The sequence below is a fragment of the Lytechinus variegatus genome, chromosome 2 (genome assembly GCF_018143015.1).
Source record: "Lytechinus variegatus isolate NC3 chromosome 2, Lvar_3.0, whole genome shotgun sequence".
Lineage (NCBI taxonomy): Eukaryota > Metazoa > Echinodermata > Echinoidea > Temnopleuroida > Toxopneustidae > Lytechinus > Lytechinus variegatus.
Window position 1 is genome coordinate 22,905,049 of NC_054741.1, and position 15,727 is coordinate 22,920,775.

General features: G+C 35.2%; 1 protein-coding gene across 1 annotated transcript; it reads left to right on the top strand.

Annotated features, from left to right (window-relative positions):
* The first annotated feature begins 449 nt into the window (after positions 1-449).
* On the top strand, positions 450-3,197 carry LOC121407601 (pyruvate dehydrogenase [acetyl-transferring]-phosphatase 1, mitochondrial-like). The gene has a single exon (XM_041598751.1). The coding sequence runs from the start codon at positions 927-929 to the stop codon at positions 2,442-2,444; it is 1,518 nt and encodes a 505-aa protein (XP_041454685.1). The 5' UTR covers positions 450-926; the 3' UTR covers positions 2,445-3,197.
* The last annotated feature ends 12,530 nt before the right edge of the window (positions 3,198-15,727 follow it).

Sequence of the window (15,727 nt, forward strand, 5' to 3'; positions counted from 1 at the left end):
AGAAAGGTCTTCTGATACCTTTGATGAACTCTTTCGAGGCAAAAGAAGGTTGCTACCCATGTTATAACCACTGGCGGATCCAGGGTTTTGGGGGGGGGGAATGGAGGGCACAGCTGGCCCGTGCCCCCCCCCCTTTGAGAAGCAAAATTAAAATTTGTAATGCAAAAATGCCATTAAAACAGAAGTGTGCCCCCTTTTTTGAAATTGAAGACCCTTTTTTTTGTCAATTTTTTTCGGGTACCAAATATCCTTAATTTGTGGTTGAAAACTTTTTTTGCTTGTCAAAATTTTCCTGGTTATAACTCTAAATCTAGTTTATTCTGAATTGTCATCAAAATAATTAAAAAGAGATACATAGGCCTACCCCTTGTTACGTACGGCATGTCTTTGATGATAGGCCTCAAAACGTGAGAACTCAAGACGTTGAGGGCGCACATGCCACACACTAGTTTCACTTTCTGATTAAGGTCCCCGAAAAGAATTTTGTTTTGTCGGACCTGGAGCTGGAATTGACTTTATATCCTCGATCTACATTGAGTAACTGTTATTCAAAGTGCAAAGGGACGTTAATTTGTGCAGCAAGATCTGAATCATTTGGAGGATATTTCACTAAAACATGCTTTTAATGGTGATTGAAAGCAGTCAAAGCACCCGTATTCGATCCGGCTGACATTTGCCATTTGATCGGTTGTGTCAACGATGACTACGCCTGACCTTTCCCGGTATGGGAAGGCTGACTTCGGTGAGCTATAGGGCCGGGTATAGCTGCTAGCTGCGGCGTGCAGATCTAACTAGGCCTATACTTGCATGACAACTTGACTTGGCCTTGGTCGGTTTGAATATTAAATGACATGATTAACTGAGCTTGGAGAAAAATTGGAAGAATCATATAGTACTAAATTGCCACTTTTTGTGGTTGTTTTGCAATGGCATGTCATGTGAGATTGAGTCTGACTTTAATTCGTTTGAAATGTAAAACAAACTTTGTTAGCAACTGCCGAAAAGTCCATAGAAGTAGCGCACAGCTGATATCCATTGTGCAAAAGGATAGGAATGAGAGATGCAGTTCATTAAATGGAAAATGGCAGACATTTACTAGGAGTTTAGGAACCAGCTCTCAATCTCGATACCCATGGCGTGTGAACCCGGTGCTTACCCCTGAACAGACAAGTGAGGTCCTGCAACAAAATGAAGTCAGTGTCCATTTTGATGAGGAATCCTCACAAAAAGCTGTGCAGAGATATGACAGCAATCAGCTGTTTTCCAACAAGCCAGGAGAGGATAGACGAGCCATCGCAGAGTGTTTGCTGAGCAATGGGATTCTTTTTGGTGTTTTTGATGGACATGGAGGAACAGCTTGTGCTCAAGCAGTATCAGAACGTCTGTTCAATTACATTGCAGCAGAGACACTTCCTTTCCAAACCTTGCCAAAGGTTCTAGCACAACTTCAGTGTGGAGAGGCGAATGAATTAGTAAAGTGGCACAGGCATCCAAATGATTATAAATTACAAGCTACGGTCGACCTATACAAGGAAAGCTTGATCAGATATGTCCAAGCAAATCTCTCTGTAGATGTTTTGGATGATGATTCTACTGCAGATGTCCTGAAAACTGCATTTGATCGATTGGATAACGATTTTTCAGCAGAAGCCATGAGAGCCACAACGGAATCTCTTGGTATTGAACCAGTTTTAACAGCTGTCACTGGTTCATGTGCTTGTGTGGCATATGTGGATGATCAGGATCTTTATGTTGCCAATGTCGGTGATTGTCGAGCAGTGTTGGGACGTAAATCTGAGTATGGTACATGGGAAGCTGTCCCTTTAACAGTAGACCACAACGTGCAGAATCTTGGTGAAGTGGAGCGAATAAAGGGAGGGCACCCTTCTCATGAATCTACAACTGTGATCAAGAACGGACGACTTCTTGGTGAGCTGATGCCTCTCAGAGCTTTTGGGAACATCCGTTTCAAATGGACTGCTGAGATGCAACAGAAACTGATGCGAACATTCATTGGTTATGTCCCACCCAAGAGTTACCACACTCCTCCGTATCTTATAACAACACCAGAGGTGACCTATCGCAGGTTAACTCCTAATGACAAGTTCCTTATTCTTGCTTCAGATGGTCTCTGGGATATGCTGACCAATGATAAGGCTGTTCAGCTCGTTGGAGAGCACATGAAATCTATGAAAGCTTCAAGCAGCTATTCTGTAGGAGAAGGTACTGCGTTGAAAAACATTATGGCAGATCTCAAAGAAAGAATGGACATCCTCAAGTCATTAGACACCAACTCTGCTACACATCTGATTCGCTATGCACTCTGCGGAGTTGCAAATGACTTTGATCTGAACAAACTGGCCGAGATTCTGAGTCTTCCAGATGCTATAGCAAGGCAGCACAGAGATGACATGACTGTCACTGTCATTTATTTTGACTCCTGAAAACCAATATTTTTGTGGTGATGGTGTAGGTGTGTGAGTTAAAGCTTATCTTACATGTACAATCTCTCTTCTCTCTGACTCAGTTTAAACTCTATCAAATACTTTAACATGCTGGTCAGAAGTTCAGAACCCTCTTGACAAATTATAGCTTCTATGTATGAATTCTTTTGAGTAGCATAATTAGTTTGTTGTGGTCACTTTTTCAATAGCATATTTTATGGAGCCCAGAAGAGACTTAAATTTTAAAGGTCTGAAGAAGTTCTAGTGTATTTCAATTCTTATTGCATTTTATTTGTACTGCACCTGATTGCAATCTGTAATTTTCAGAGACAGCTGATGCTTATAGTGGAACTAGTTTTATCAAGTTTGCAATTTTTTCAAATCCAGAATGTATTAAGGAATAGGACTCTTGCATGTAAGTGGATGTTTTTAACCAGACATCTCATGGTAATGTTCAATGCCCACAGTTAATATGCCATCTTAATAATCACTAATTGAATTACAGTTATATGAAAGAAGTGAAATTTATAAGAAAATATTACGACAACAAAACATGCATGTTGGCATGTTCTCAGAATCCTGTAAACTACAAGGTCTACAAAGTTGAAAGAAACTGTTGTCTCTCCTGTATAGCAGAGCGAGACTATGGTTGCCGCTTTTCCAAAGGCAACAGGGGCGTCATCATCAACATTGTAATCTTAACAAAGGTTAAGTTTTTATATCACTGATCATCTTGCATGAGTTTCAGGTCACATGACCAAGGTAAAGGTCATTTAGGGTCAATGAACTTTTACTATGTTTTATTTTTTAATGTCATAACTTTGAAAGTTTATTTGGCTCTAGTTTATAAAATTTATATATAGAGGTAATTAAGTATCACTTGTACAAGTTTCAGGTCACCTGATTGAGGTCAAAGGTCATGTGGGGTAAATGGAATTATCAACATTGAAACTGTAACCAAGGTCAAGTTTTATAAATGTTACTATACTGTACTGAAGCGATGACGTCAGTTGCCATGGTGTCATGTCGGCCTGGTTCTAATGAAACAAATGAACCCGCCAAATGAAAGCGTTTGTTTCTCATAGGAAAAATGGCTGCTATGGGAAATTAATCGTTTGCAACCAATTTTTCAGACGAGCCAAAGTGTGTACTGATGATCGTCAGCTGCGACTCTGTTTAGAACCAGCCTATCATGACACCATGGCAACTGACGTTACACTTCGATACTGTATAACTTTGAAAGTAAATAGATCTATTGCATTTTAGGGTGATGAAGTACAGTCAGACCGCAGGTCCCAAGAAAGTGGCTTCTTTCATCCAAGTGATATTCATGACTTGAGTTGTTTTGCATATTTAATGAGCTTGATGCGGACCGAAACACCTCTTTTCATTCAGTCATTGCTGCTCTAATTGTGCATCAAATTTCATGAATTTGGTACCATTGTAAAGAAGAAGAATCATTCTTTTAGGTCATGTGTTTGGATTTATTCAAAAATTTTGTAATATAGGTGAAAATTTTGATCTAAAATATGCTACAAAATAAATATTTTCATCTGACAAAGCTGCTTTTTTCACACTTTATTTATGTTTGAGCCCACATGATTTTTATATCATGATAAAGCTGAATATGTATGCTTTGAAATGATATAGGTTTCAAAATAAGAATTGGTTTAATCAGGTCAAGATCACACTTTTCCTTTGCCAATTACATAAAGCAGTTTGAAAACAAGAATACTGCACTCTGATTGGTCAAAGAGACCACCCAGTGGCAAATTCCAACGGTTCCAGTGCCTGGGTTCGTGGGAAGGTCACACTTCCCATGTGGTAATCTCCTCAAATACCCCGCGCCTGTTGTTCTGTGAACCTTATCCAGCCAATCAGAACTCTGGATTTCATGCAAGTAGAAAATTTCAGAAATCTCGTCTTGTACCTTGGTGGGAAAAGTGTGATCTTGACCCGATTAAAAGATGCCGCATATCAAGAGTGGCATTGTGAGAAAGTACAGAAGTTCAGCTTTATGGTGATATATATATCATTGAGGCTCAAAATAAAAAGTTTTGTACAATTTGCAAAAGAAAACAGAGGAAGAAAATTCAGTTTTGAGGCACACTTTCAGGCCAGAAATTTACTTATTTAACAAAATATTGTATACAAAATAAATGACCAATATGAAAGAGTAACTTTTACTCTATCTGATGGTGCAATAATATTTCATTTAACTTGAGGTTAAAATAGGTAAATTCTTAGAGAAAGAAAATCTCACGAATCACGAGATTTTGCAAGGAGGAGGATTCAACCACGAGATGATTTGGATGAATCTGGCCTTTTTGCTCATTAGCATAGGGACCTGCAGTCTGACTGAAGTATAACTGATCATTTTTCCAAATTTTCAGGTCACATGATCAAGGTTAAAGGTCATTCATGTTCAATTACCTAGGTATGTTAACTCGTGTTTTTTGTAATTAATTTTTAACTAGTTGTTTTAAAAAACAGCACTGCTGCTAGACTGAACCACATACATGTAAGTAGGCGAGACTGCCAGAGGCATTCAAATTTTTATAAATATTATTAGTTACTTCTCACTATTTGAGTAAAGTGCTCAAGAATTCTACATTGATGAAAAGTCATGGCAATATTTTGCAGTAGATTGCAAACCTGTCTATTTTACGGCCCTTATTTATTGATCTATATTTTGGTAGTATAATAAAAGTTTATACATGTAATTCAGTGATAGTTGATGTTTCCTTGAGCTCTGAGACATGTATTCACAAAGCTTTCATTGATAATATCTATCTACCTCATGACAATGAGAAGAATGGTATAAAAGCACAGTGATGTTTGAAAATTCAATCATGAAAGACATTTGAATGCACCTGTAAAGGCCTGGTCCCACTTGCCGACGGACACAAAACATATTCATAACATATACAGTGGACAAGCAAACTTTCGGGGTGGCTCCATCCGTTTGCGTCCGCTCCAGACAATGGACAAAACGGGCGAATAATGAAATCACAGTGGACGGATGCTCAATGGATATAGAGGGAACGAAACACGTACAGTATGCAAAGATTACACAATGGATACATGTAACGTTTTTCAATGGATGGCGAGAATGATTCTTTTCCGTTTTACATCCTCTCTGCATCCGTAAGTGCAGTGGGACCAAACCTTATGACTGTGAACATAAATTTGTTACTAGTGCAAGATCTTTCTCTTCAAAGTCTCCTCTATTCTCCCCATTCATGGCCATACAGTTTGCAGATTTTTTATTTTTTAGGGGCGAGGGTGCAAGATGTAAAAAAAATTGAAGAAACTTGAAAGTGAGGGAGTCATGGGGCTCTTTTGCATTTATGTTTTCAAAATGATCCCCCCCCCCCCCGCTGTGTACTGTCATGTCCCCATTACTATGTACAGTGTACTTTGTTTATAACTGGAGATTCATTAACAGCCTCCCAATCAGAAAAGAAGGAACATAATTTATGTTATATGACACTACATTTAGTCTGATGCATGTAACTATCTAATGACTTGCACAGTGCACACAATAGACCATGGCATTTATTGAATTGATCATTCATATTTTTTTATATGAACCCAGTTACTACATGTCTTAAATTATTCCTTATTCCATTGGTCATTAGTTAGGCTTTGGGGCTACATGTTGAAAAAAAGAAAGAAAAGCGGAGTGTGTATTATTGTTCAATCTGTTGCGCTTAGCTTTAGATACTTTACAAAGTCATCATATTTATATTCATCATGTGAATACCAGACATAATTATCATTTCAATGAAATCCACACATATATTCATTCAAAAGGCGCTCATGGTATTTTTAAAGATTGGGGTCTGATGAGATGGCATTTGGTTTGTTTAGCATTTTGTGAACTTATAACGGTATTAAATGTACTTAACTTATTTTATAGAATTTGTATATATTTTGGATTCTTCAACAAAGCTAATATGCTGCAAGAAAAACTTTTGAGAGGCAGTCTTGGGGAAAATTTGTCATAATTCAATGTTTTCATGAGGTTCCCGTATGATACTCCTACACCCTTTTCACTAGGATATTATGAAAAAATGGTGAACATTTCAATCATACGAAACAAACGTGTGATTTAATAATAATAAAAAAAACTTTGACTTTAACTAATCATTGATTTTGCATGGAGTATTGGATGAATTGATGATGTTGATATTTTTTTTTAAAGTATACCTGTATAAGGATGAGTTGAATGTACATTAATATTTTGCTTCTTTCTTTTTAACCCCTATTAAATTATTTTTTCAGCTAGGAGTCCTAACTGAAAAATAATTTTAGGACCCAAGACAAAATACTGTAATTTTGACATATTGTGTTAAAGCAGACTTAGATTATTTTTTTTTGATTTACACTTTACATGAGAGATCATTTTAGCACTGTACGCAGTCATTTCCGTTATGACATAAATAAATAATGCTTGCTACTTAAAGATTTGTTATGCATTGTACATGTAACTGACCCCTGTCTTTCCTTGGACTCAGTCAAAATAACACTAATAATATTGTGCACATACTTCTCTTTCTGAGGCTTATTTGAATTTGATCAAAGAGTTCTCAACTATTCCCTGTATGAACATGAGGTTGCATTACTGTTACAAATTGCAGTATTGGCATACACACAGGGTAAGAGATTAATAGAGTGTTGCAGGTCCCCAAATCAATCGTAAGTCTTGCAATTAATTGCTAATTTACTATTGATCAGCGGTTTGCTTTTTGTATCAACATACATTGTATAAATCGATTTGATTTAGTTGGAATTGATTGATTGCTGGTTTTTTACAACTGTAATGTGTAATATGCAATTAAAAGCAAATATTTTCTTGCTACACCCCCCCCCTATTGGTAGATACATGTATACAATGTGGCACCCTATGTTTGACGTATAATGTCATAAACATAATTTTATAATTAAACTTCTTTAATCAGTTTGCATTACCTACATGTATTTAGTGAGAAGATTTTGTAATGAATTAGTTACATTTTATATGCCCTTTTTTGCCATGAATGAGTATAAAATGTAAATTGTATAATGGACCAGTACACCAGAACAGTGGAAGTTCAGTTGTCATGCAGTCATTGAAACCTTCAGAAAAACTTCTTTGTACTAGACATGGGTCTCGCTAGTTGATCCTGCCTTTTATCTCAAACAATTAGATAGACATGTGGGATTAGGGGTGTGATTTTAGTATTCATCAATCTTTTTTTATACCGAGTTCTCGCGATCTTTGCTCAACTGGATTGAAAATCTTTCTTTGTAAAATATGCCTGGAATTTCACATATATTTCTCTGTATTTAGAATGTGTTCAAAGAAAAATTGGATTGTTATTCTATTAAAAGCATGATTTTTTTATTTAAATGTTTTTTGTATAGTGTACTTCTTCACCGTTGACCGGTCGTTTGAAATGTGTGGTTGTTTATTCACTATGGTTGAGACTTGAGAGGGTGACACACATGTATGGTTTAAATTTGCAAGGTAAAAATTGGATGCCAAGGTAGCAAATTTTAGATTACTCCTTTTCGCTTTCCTACTCTATGTATTTTTTCCCTTTCCGTACTGGACACTGACAAGATATTTTACTTACGATATTGCACATGTACACCTGATACTCGTTCATCAAATTTCCATGGAAAATAGTTGTGGAACCTTTGTTTTATTTGTATGTACCCAGTTGTGTGACCGGACAATATCTATTTCAGAAAGTCATTTGAAAAAATTTACAAGCGAAGTTTCATCAATTTTTAGTACTAAATGTTAGGAAATATTGTAGAGAACAAAATAGAAGATGATTATAAATATGGAATTCATATTCTTAGCGTAATCCAAAGACAAAAAAGAAGGCTTCAAAATATAAAGTGTCCGGACACCCGACCCCCCATCCTATAGGCTTCAAGAAGATTTTGCTTGTGAAATGCAAGGTTGATGACTTTTATAAGGACTGTACATGAAAAGTCAGTGACATTTTGCACATTGATCCTCACTTTAGGAATCACAAGTTGAAACCGACAAGTGTTCTCTAGACTGTAATCAGTGTATGTGTTTGTTATTTGACTCTTTTAGAGATTGGTGTTATCATGTTTAAATCAATGCAAATATTTAGTTTCATGAGCAACAGAGTGCACTCCAACCTAACAGTTATCAGTTACACTCCTTGTTTAAAGCAGCTATGGGCCACGTCTTACAAAGAGTTTCTATTGATCTGGGGTCCGTTGCAGAAAGAGTTGCGTTTAAACGCAAGTCAAAAAATCAATCGCAAGTCCCAAATGCGCGCTGTTAATTGGTTGAAAATCAAGTTGCGCATGATTTTTAGAGTTGCGCATGATTTTTAGAGTTGCGATTGATTGCAACTCTTTCTGCAACGGGCCCCTGATTAACCACAACTATGGAAAGCCAGCAACGTCAACTTTTAAATTACATTTATTCAAAATGTTTCTAGATACGATGTGTATTCACTGTTTTCTTGACAATTTAGTATCCTCTTGTCTTCAAATGACAGTATGCAATTTTCCTATTTAAGAAAAAGTTGACATTGATGGATTTCCATATACTTGAGGTTGATCAGATTAATAGTAAATCTTTGTAAGACGGGACCCAGCAATCAATCACAAATTTGCAGTTGATTGTAAGATACCGTTTACTTTGGGGACCTTAAATAGGTCCCGGGGGGGGGGGGGGGGCAGTCAAATGTATTGCTGTACACATGCGTGACCAAATTATTTCTAAACACCCCCTAAACAAGTTTTTTGCGGGCTTCTTTGGCCCCTTAACAAGTCGCCAGAATATACCCCCTAAAGCTTAAATAGACAAAGCTATATTCATGGGTAATGCATGCCCCCAGTGCAGTTTGAGGTTTCAAATACCACAAAGGAAAAGTGTCATCCAAAATTCATCAGGTATTAATTTAATAAGCCACAGGAAAAAGCTTGGGGAAAAATCAGACCCTAAACATGTCTTAAAAAAAGGCTTTGAAAAAAAAATACCCTAAATACGTTTGACCCCACGACTGACCAATGACCAGTCTTTTGAAACCACCTTTTTTGAAAATCAGTGTTTTTGAAAACTGAAAGAACATCCCTTTAAACGCTTTTTTCTGTCACGCATGTGTACAACAAAATATTTGACTGCCCCCCCCCCCGGGGAAATAGGTTTGCAATTGAATGGTGAACCCAATGACACATTCACTCCTGTGACAAATGCTCCAGGCTTTATTTATCTCGTCCAAGATGTAGGGTTGGGGTTAGGGTTGCAACAGGGTTTTATGTTAGTTCTAGGATAGGGTATAGTGTTGCACCCAGGGTTGAAGGTGGTCATTGGATTAGTGTGTGGAAATTAGAGCGAAGCGATTGTCGCCAGAGCAATTGTCATGGAACCAGTGAAACCATCATAGTAGGAATGGCATGGATCTTGCAGTTTGTTTGTGGGACGAGAGAACACATAAATTGGTTAGAATCTTTAAATCTAAAATTAACAATCTGTTATCTGAAAATTGTTATCCACATTTTAAAATTCAATTTTTATTCGTTTTTAAAAAGTATGTTCTATTGTACGAATCATTAAATATTATTTGTTATAAGCATCAATGAAAATCAAAATGGAAAGGGGAAAATATCTCCTTGCCCTTGATTCAGAATTAAAATCTTTAAAAAAAGTTACCCTCACGGTGTTTCCTGAAATTTGGTAGTCACGTTTAACCCTTTACGCTCAGAATTGTGGCTAATCTATTTTATTTAGAGCCCTAAAGAATGTGAAGACATTCAAGGCATATCCCTACAAAAGGGTAAATATCTGCAAATAATGTGTATCCAATATTGGAGAGTTGCCAAGTAGCCCTGATTACTTGATAAGACAACAGTACCTGCAAATTGACAAATTAGATACAAAATTGCAAATGATATATATGTAGAACAAAAAACTTTTAAGCTACAAAGATTAATAGCAATGCAAGGACCATGTATTTTCACCACTTGCCAGATGAGTATTTTGCTTGAGAATAACTAAAATTGGCAGGCTTTGGAACATGTTTACTGGCCTCAAATATGTGATTGTTTTAGATGCATTGTGATTTCATAGGTTTATTCACAGAAAAAATGGATGATTGTTTGTTTTGTTTTTGTCAGATTAATTCGTTGAGGGGTTAATTTTGTTGTATACTTTAAACCTGGAAAAACTTTTTAGCTGAATTTATTTCCCACTTATTTGGTGCAGCTTTCCATCTCTAAATCTGCATTCACATTATGTGTAACAGTATTTCCTGACATAGTAATCTTGGCCTAATAAGAGCCGAACAGAAGTCACAAAAACTGCAAGTCTTTATTCATTTAAGCACTAATAATATCACCAGTGTCACATTAGCAGCTCCAATGAGTATGCCTATGCATTTATTGTCCCAGAGCTACCATTGTATTTTCCTGCCAGAATGCAGATTCTTAATATGAAAGCAATGTCGAATTGAAAGTTCAATACCATGAAAAGAACAATATAGCCTACGCCCCCATTTATAGTCAGATAATGGGATATCAATACACTGTAAATGACCTATTCATGAGCCAAATGCAAATAATATGGATCATGTTGACAGACTTAGGTATTTAATGGTTCAAAGATCTGTGAAATGTTGAAATCTAAAATGCTGGAGCTATTTTCATATTGCAAAAGTAGATAAGAATTAATAATTCAATGTGCCAAATGCATAAAAATAGCAGCTGCATGCAACATTTTGCTTTAAGCAGAAGTACAAGCAAATGCTGCTGCAAAATATTGTAGAACATGCACATCCACTAGAAGTAACTGCTAGAGGATCAAGTGTTTGTTTGAAAAAATATGCATATAAAACTTATATGCTTGTTTTTTTTTAAAGCTAGGATCATACGAATGTTGCTTCTATCAGAATATCACCACTGAATAATTTGAGATCGTTTGATGTTACAGAAGTTTCTAGATTTTTTTTAAGGATGAAAGAGTTTGTAGCACCACATTTTTTTACATAATCGTAAAACTACAAAAGGGGTATTTGACTCCAAAGGAGAAAATAGGAAGGCTTGCAACTTGTGTTGATTGAAAATGAAAGTTACCTTTGATTTTGTTCACAGAAACTGCTGTGACTGCCTACATTAAAAAAGCAAGTGCTAATTCTAATCAAGCAATAGCAAATGGTTACGCTCGCAAGTAAAGCACTTGCTTGATCAGGTTTACCACTTGCTCGCCTTGAACTTGCATTTGCTTTTGGTTGAAGCAATTCAGTCACAGCTTACCCCGACTATAAAGAAGTTTTTCTCATAACATGTGAGCAATTGCTTATTTTAGTGCATACTTCGAGTGTAATCCTTGCAAAAGGCTAGAAAAGCAAGAGCAATATTAACTCTTTGCATTCAGCCCAATATTCCCAAAGTTTTAGTAATCTCTTTGGGATGCTGGTAGAAAATTTTCAGTATGATATGCACGTATCAATAAACTAAACACAATTAGGAATGATAAATATTAGTTTGACATGAGAAAAAAAAACATTGTATCTCTATCATTCTGCCGCTTTGAAGGTAAAACCTTCCTCATTAGCCTTCCTCATCACTAGAAGTATGTATTGACATTATTCCCCTTGTGATAAAAAGAGATAAAAGATAATCAATGTAACAAGGATGGAAAGGAAAGAAGGGGGGGTGGAATAGAAAGGGAGAAGAGATAAAGACAGAGGCCCGTATTCTGAAGTCAGGTTTAATTTAAACTCTGGTTTAAAGTTGTGGTTTAACTATGGATCGCCAATAGTAACATAAATCGCTAACAGTAAAATTATAATGCATCAGCTCATTTTTCTCTCAAATCATTCATAACTGTTTCGGAAGGATAAAATAAGAAAAAGCTTTCAGTACTATTCATGAGTTAGGAAAGAACCCAGTGAACATAAGTAACATGCAATCCAATCAAATCCAAAGGTCATTTGATATAGCACCTTTTTCTCTCATTACAAAGCGCTGCAAACACACTAATCCATGTTTTGGCCACTAAAACAATGATTAAACACCTCGATGTAAGTAAAGTTTTGACATTTTGGGCTTTCCATAATTTTAACACAGAGTTAGACCACGGCCAAGTTGAACCTGACTTCAGAATAGGAGCGAGAGAAACTGAGCAACAGAAGCATGAGGAAGGAACTTAGGTCAACAACATGCAATCACGCCTCAAATGACAACATGCAATCACACCTCAAATGACAACATGCAATCATGCCTCAAGTTATATATGGACAAATCAAAGTTTATTTTCTACTTCATGATGATAGTAACACATTTACTATGTACACTTCAGTCAGTGCTAAAAAGAATGCCTACATACCTTTGGTAAGGCATGTAAATAAAACTTTCAATAAATATATTTTCTATGAATCTCATTCAACAAAAAAAGTAAAATAAATACAGCTTGATATTCAGGTCAGTACTCTGAAGAAAATGAAAATATGAACCAATATCATGAAGTTTGTCATAAACTATCTTGTCGGCACCAACATATTTTTTTTTCTCTGACAGTTGCCACAGAAACATGCTGAGATTATTGCTTCACAGACATAAAATCAAAGATTGAAATTGTCAGAACTTAAAGTTAGTTGGTGGTGTTGGCTTTCATGAAAATACCCTAATATCGTTCTTGTTCAGGTCTACATCGTCCGCATGTGAAATCTAGATAACGACATCTTAACATGAGAAATATCAAACAATGCATCTAGGAAACCAATCTTTCAAAAATTAAAGAAGTGAAAATTAATATGACTTTTACATGATCTAAAATTATTACATGGCTAGTTAAGTCAGTTAAAACTAAAACACAACATGCAAATCTAAGTCATGCACACTTCAAATTATGAACTTACATTATATATAAAGTAATCAATTTTGGTTTATTCTTTCTCTGGAAATTGAAACTATATTCTTTAATAGGAATATGTACGGATTGTACCTTACATTATGAGTTACCTTATTTAATAACTTGTCTTCAAATCACATTAACTTTACACATTCTTGTCACTCCAAAATAATACAAAACTGATTCACATGTGAGCTAATATTAATGGCGTGATCAAACTGAATAAAACCATTTCTGCTATTAAAAACACTCCAAAATTCAAAGTAAAAAAAAAGGTCTGTGAAGCAAATCTCTAAAATCAAGTTAAAACTTAACAAATAAAAGTTCTAACTTATCACAGATTTTAGATAGTTTTATCAAAAGTAAACCCTACCAAACTTAAAGCTCCAACTCTACACTTTTCATCAAAGGCAAAATCAGAGAACCAAATTACTCTCATTTCTATTACTGTATCAGTGTATGAACAAAATACTTTCCTAATGATATGGAAGTCATTAAGTCAATTCATATAACTTGCCTTGATAATAGATACCAAATATTCTTTTTTCCAGTGTTTGTTGGGTCAGCTCCAACTTATCACAGATTTTAGATAGTTTTATCAAAATTAAACCCTACCAAACTAAAAGCTCCAACTCTAAAACTTTTCATCAAAGGCAAAATTAGAGACCCAAATTAATATTATTTATATGACTGTTTGAACAAAATACTTTCCTAATGATATGGAAGTCAAATCATATAACTTGCATGGATAATAGATACCAAATATTCTATTTTCCAGGGTTCGTTGGGTCTCCTCTGTACTTCAAAGAATATATTCACAAGTCAAAACTTGCACTGAATATAGATGGAATGAACAAGCTTCTTGCATTTGACGTATGCAACAACGCTAAACCTTACTAATTTGGTGAATGGAATCATTTGTATTCAGACAATTTACAAAGACATGCATTAATTTCAATATAATTAACAAAAATGTTCACTACTTGCACTGGTGAGTGAGAGTAAAATTAGGAAATACAAGTGTAAATCAATGATTCATTCAAACATAGGCTGAGTAAATCGCGCCCTTGTACATCTCATATCTGCAAAATGTATAAATTGATAATTAATATATTACTGCTTTATTTTAGATTCATTTGTGCTGAGACAAAAATCTTGATCAAATAAGCAGTACACTTGTCAGTGTTCATCCAAACTAGTCGGGGTCAAAATATGAATTTTGAGCTTATTTGCAAACTAAAACCAAAGCAAAATTCCTATTCTATATGTGGCAAAAATTAGAAATTGCAATTGTTTTTTTTTAGTTTAAGAATAACTTTTAATGACAAAAAAAAGAGAAGATTTTTTTCTACAACACCCACCTTTTTTTTATTTAAAACATATATTCTAGATAGCAAAGTGATACAACTGCATGCATTCAATATGCCAGTATGCATTCTAGAAAAATGAAAAAATGTATCTACATGTAGATGCATTGACTTTGTATGTAAAAGAGTAATTTAACAATTTGGTTGAAACACAAGCCGTCATCAGCACTGCTCAATAATATTACGAATCTCTTGCAACACCTCATGCTATTGAGATGGGGGGGGGGGTATAAAGTTAAATCGTTTGAGGTATCCCTGCCATGTAGTTTTTCTACCTTACAATGAAAATCTTAGATGGCTTGGGAAAACAGTTGCAGTGTACAATTCAAACTCAATTTTCTTGAAAAATGACTTTTGCACTGTCAGAGTGTGATTTATCAGTTTGGATGAAAGCTGACAAGTTCAATATTACTAGTAATACATTTTAAATCCAGTGACATTGGAATGAGGTGCAAATACATGCATGGAAGTATAATAACTAACATAAATGTCAGTGACAATATATAATTTAAATGATTAAACTTTTGAAAAAATTTCTGAAATTCTGTCTCTTATACCATCTTTAGCAAACACTGATACAGTGTATGATTACATTTCAAATGTTTATATTAGAGACAATACCTTCACACATGGTGACTGATACAAGGTGACTGTTACAAAATAATCATAAAAAGCAATTTTGATTGAATATATGGACGGACTGATCAAATAATATGATACCAAACATTGCCAGCTATCTTACATGATAAAGTCTGGCTTGCACACCAACATTTTAAAGAACAAAACCATTTCACGAATTATTTAGTAACATACTTGATATAAGAGTAAAATGAAGATATGAACAATTCATAATTATTGCAAATCTATTCAGAATTATTGATAAGAAGTTTTCATTTAATATTGCTGAACTTTTCCTGACAGATGAGACTTTAGTAAAGCATTATCAAATGTTTATTGCTATTCATGGAATACTCAATTTATATATTTTGAGATTAACAAGCACCCATACTTCAAAGGCACTACACAGT

Coding starts and splice junctions, on each gene's coding strand:
- LOC121407601 (XM_041598751.1), top strand. CDS start 927: ATGGCATGTCATGTGAGATTGAGTCTGACTTTAATTCGTTTGAAATGT.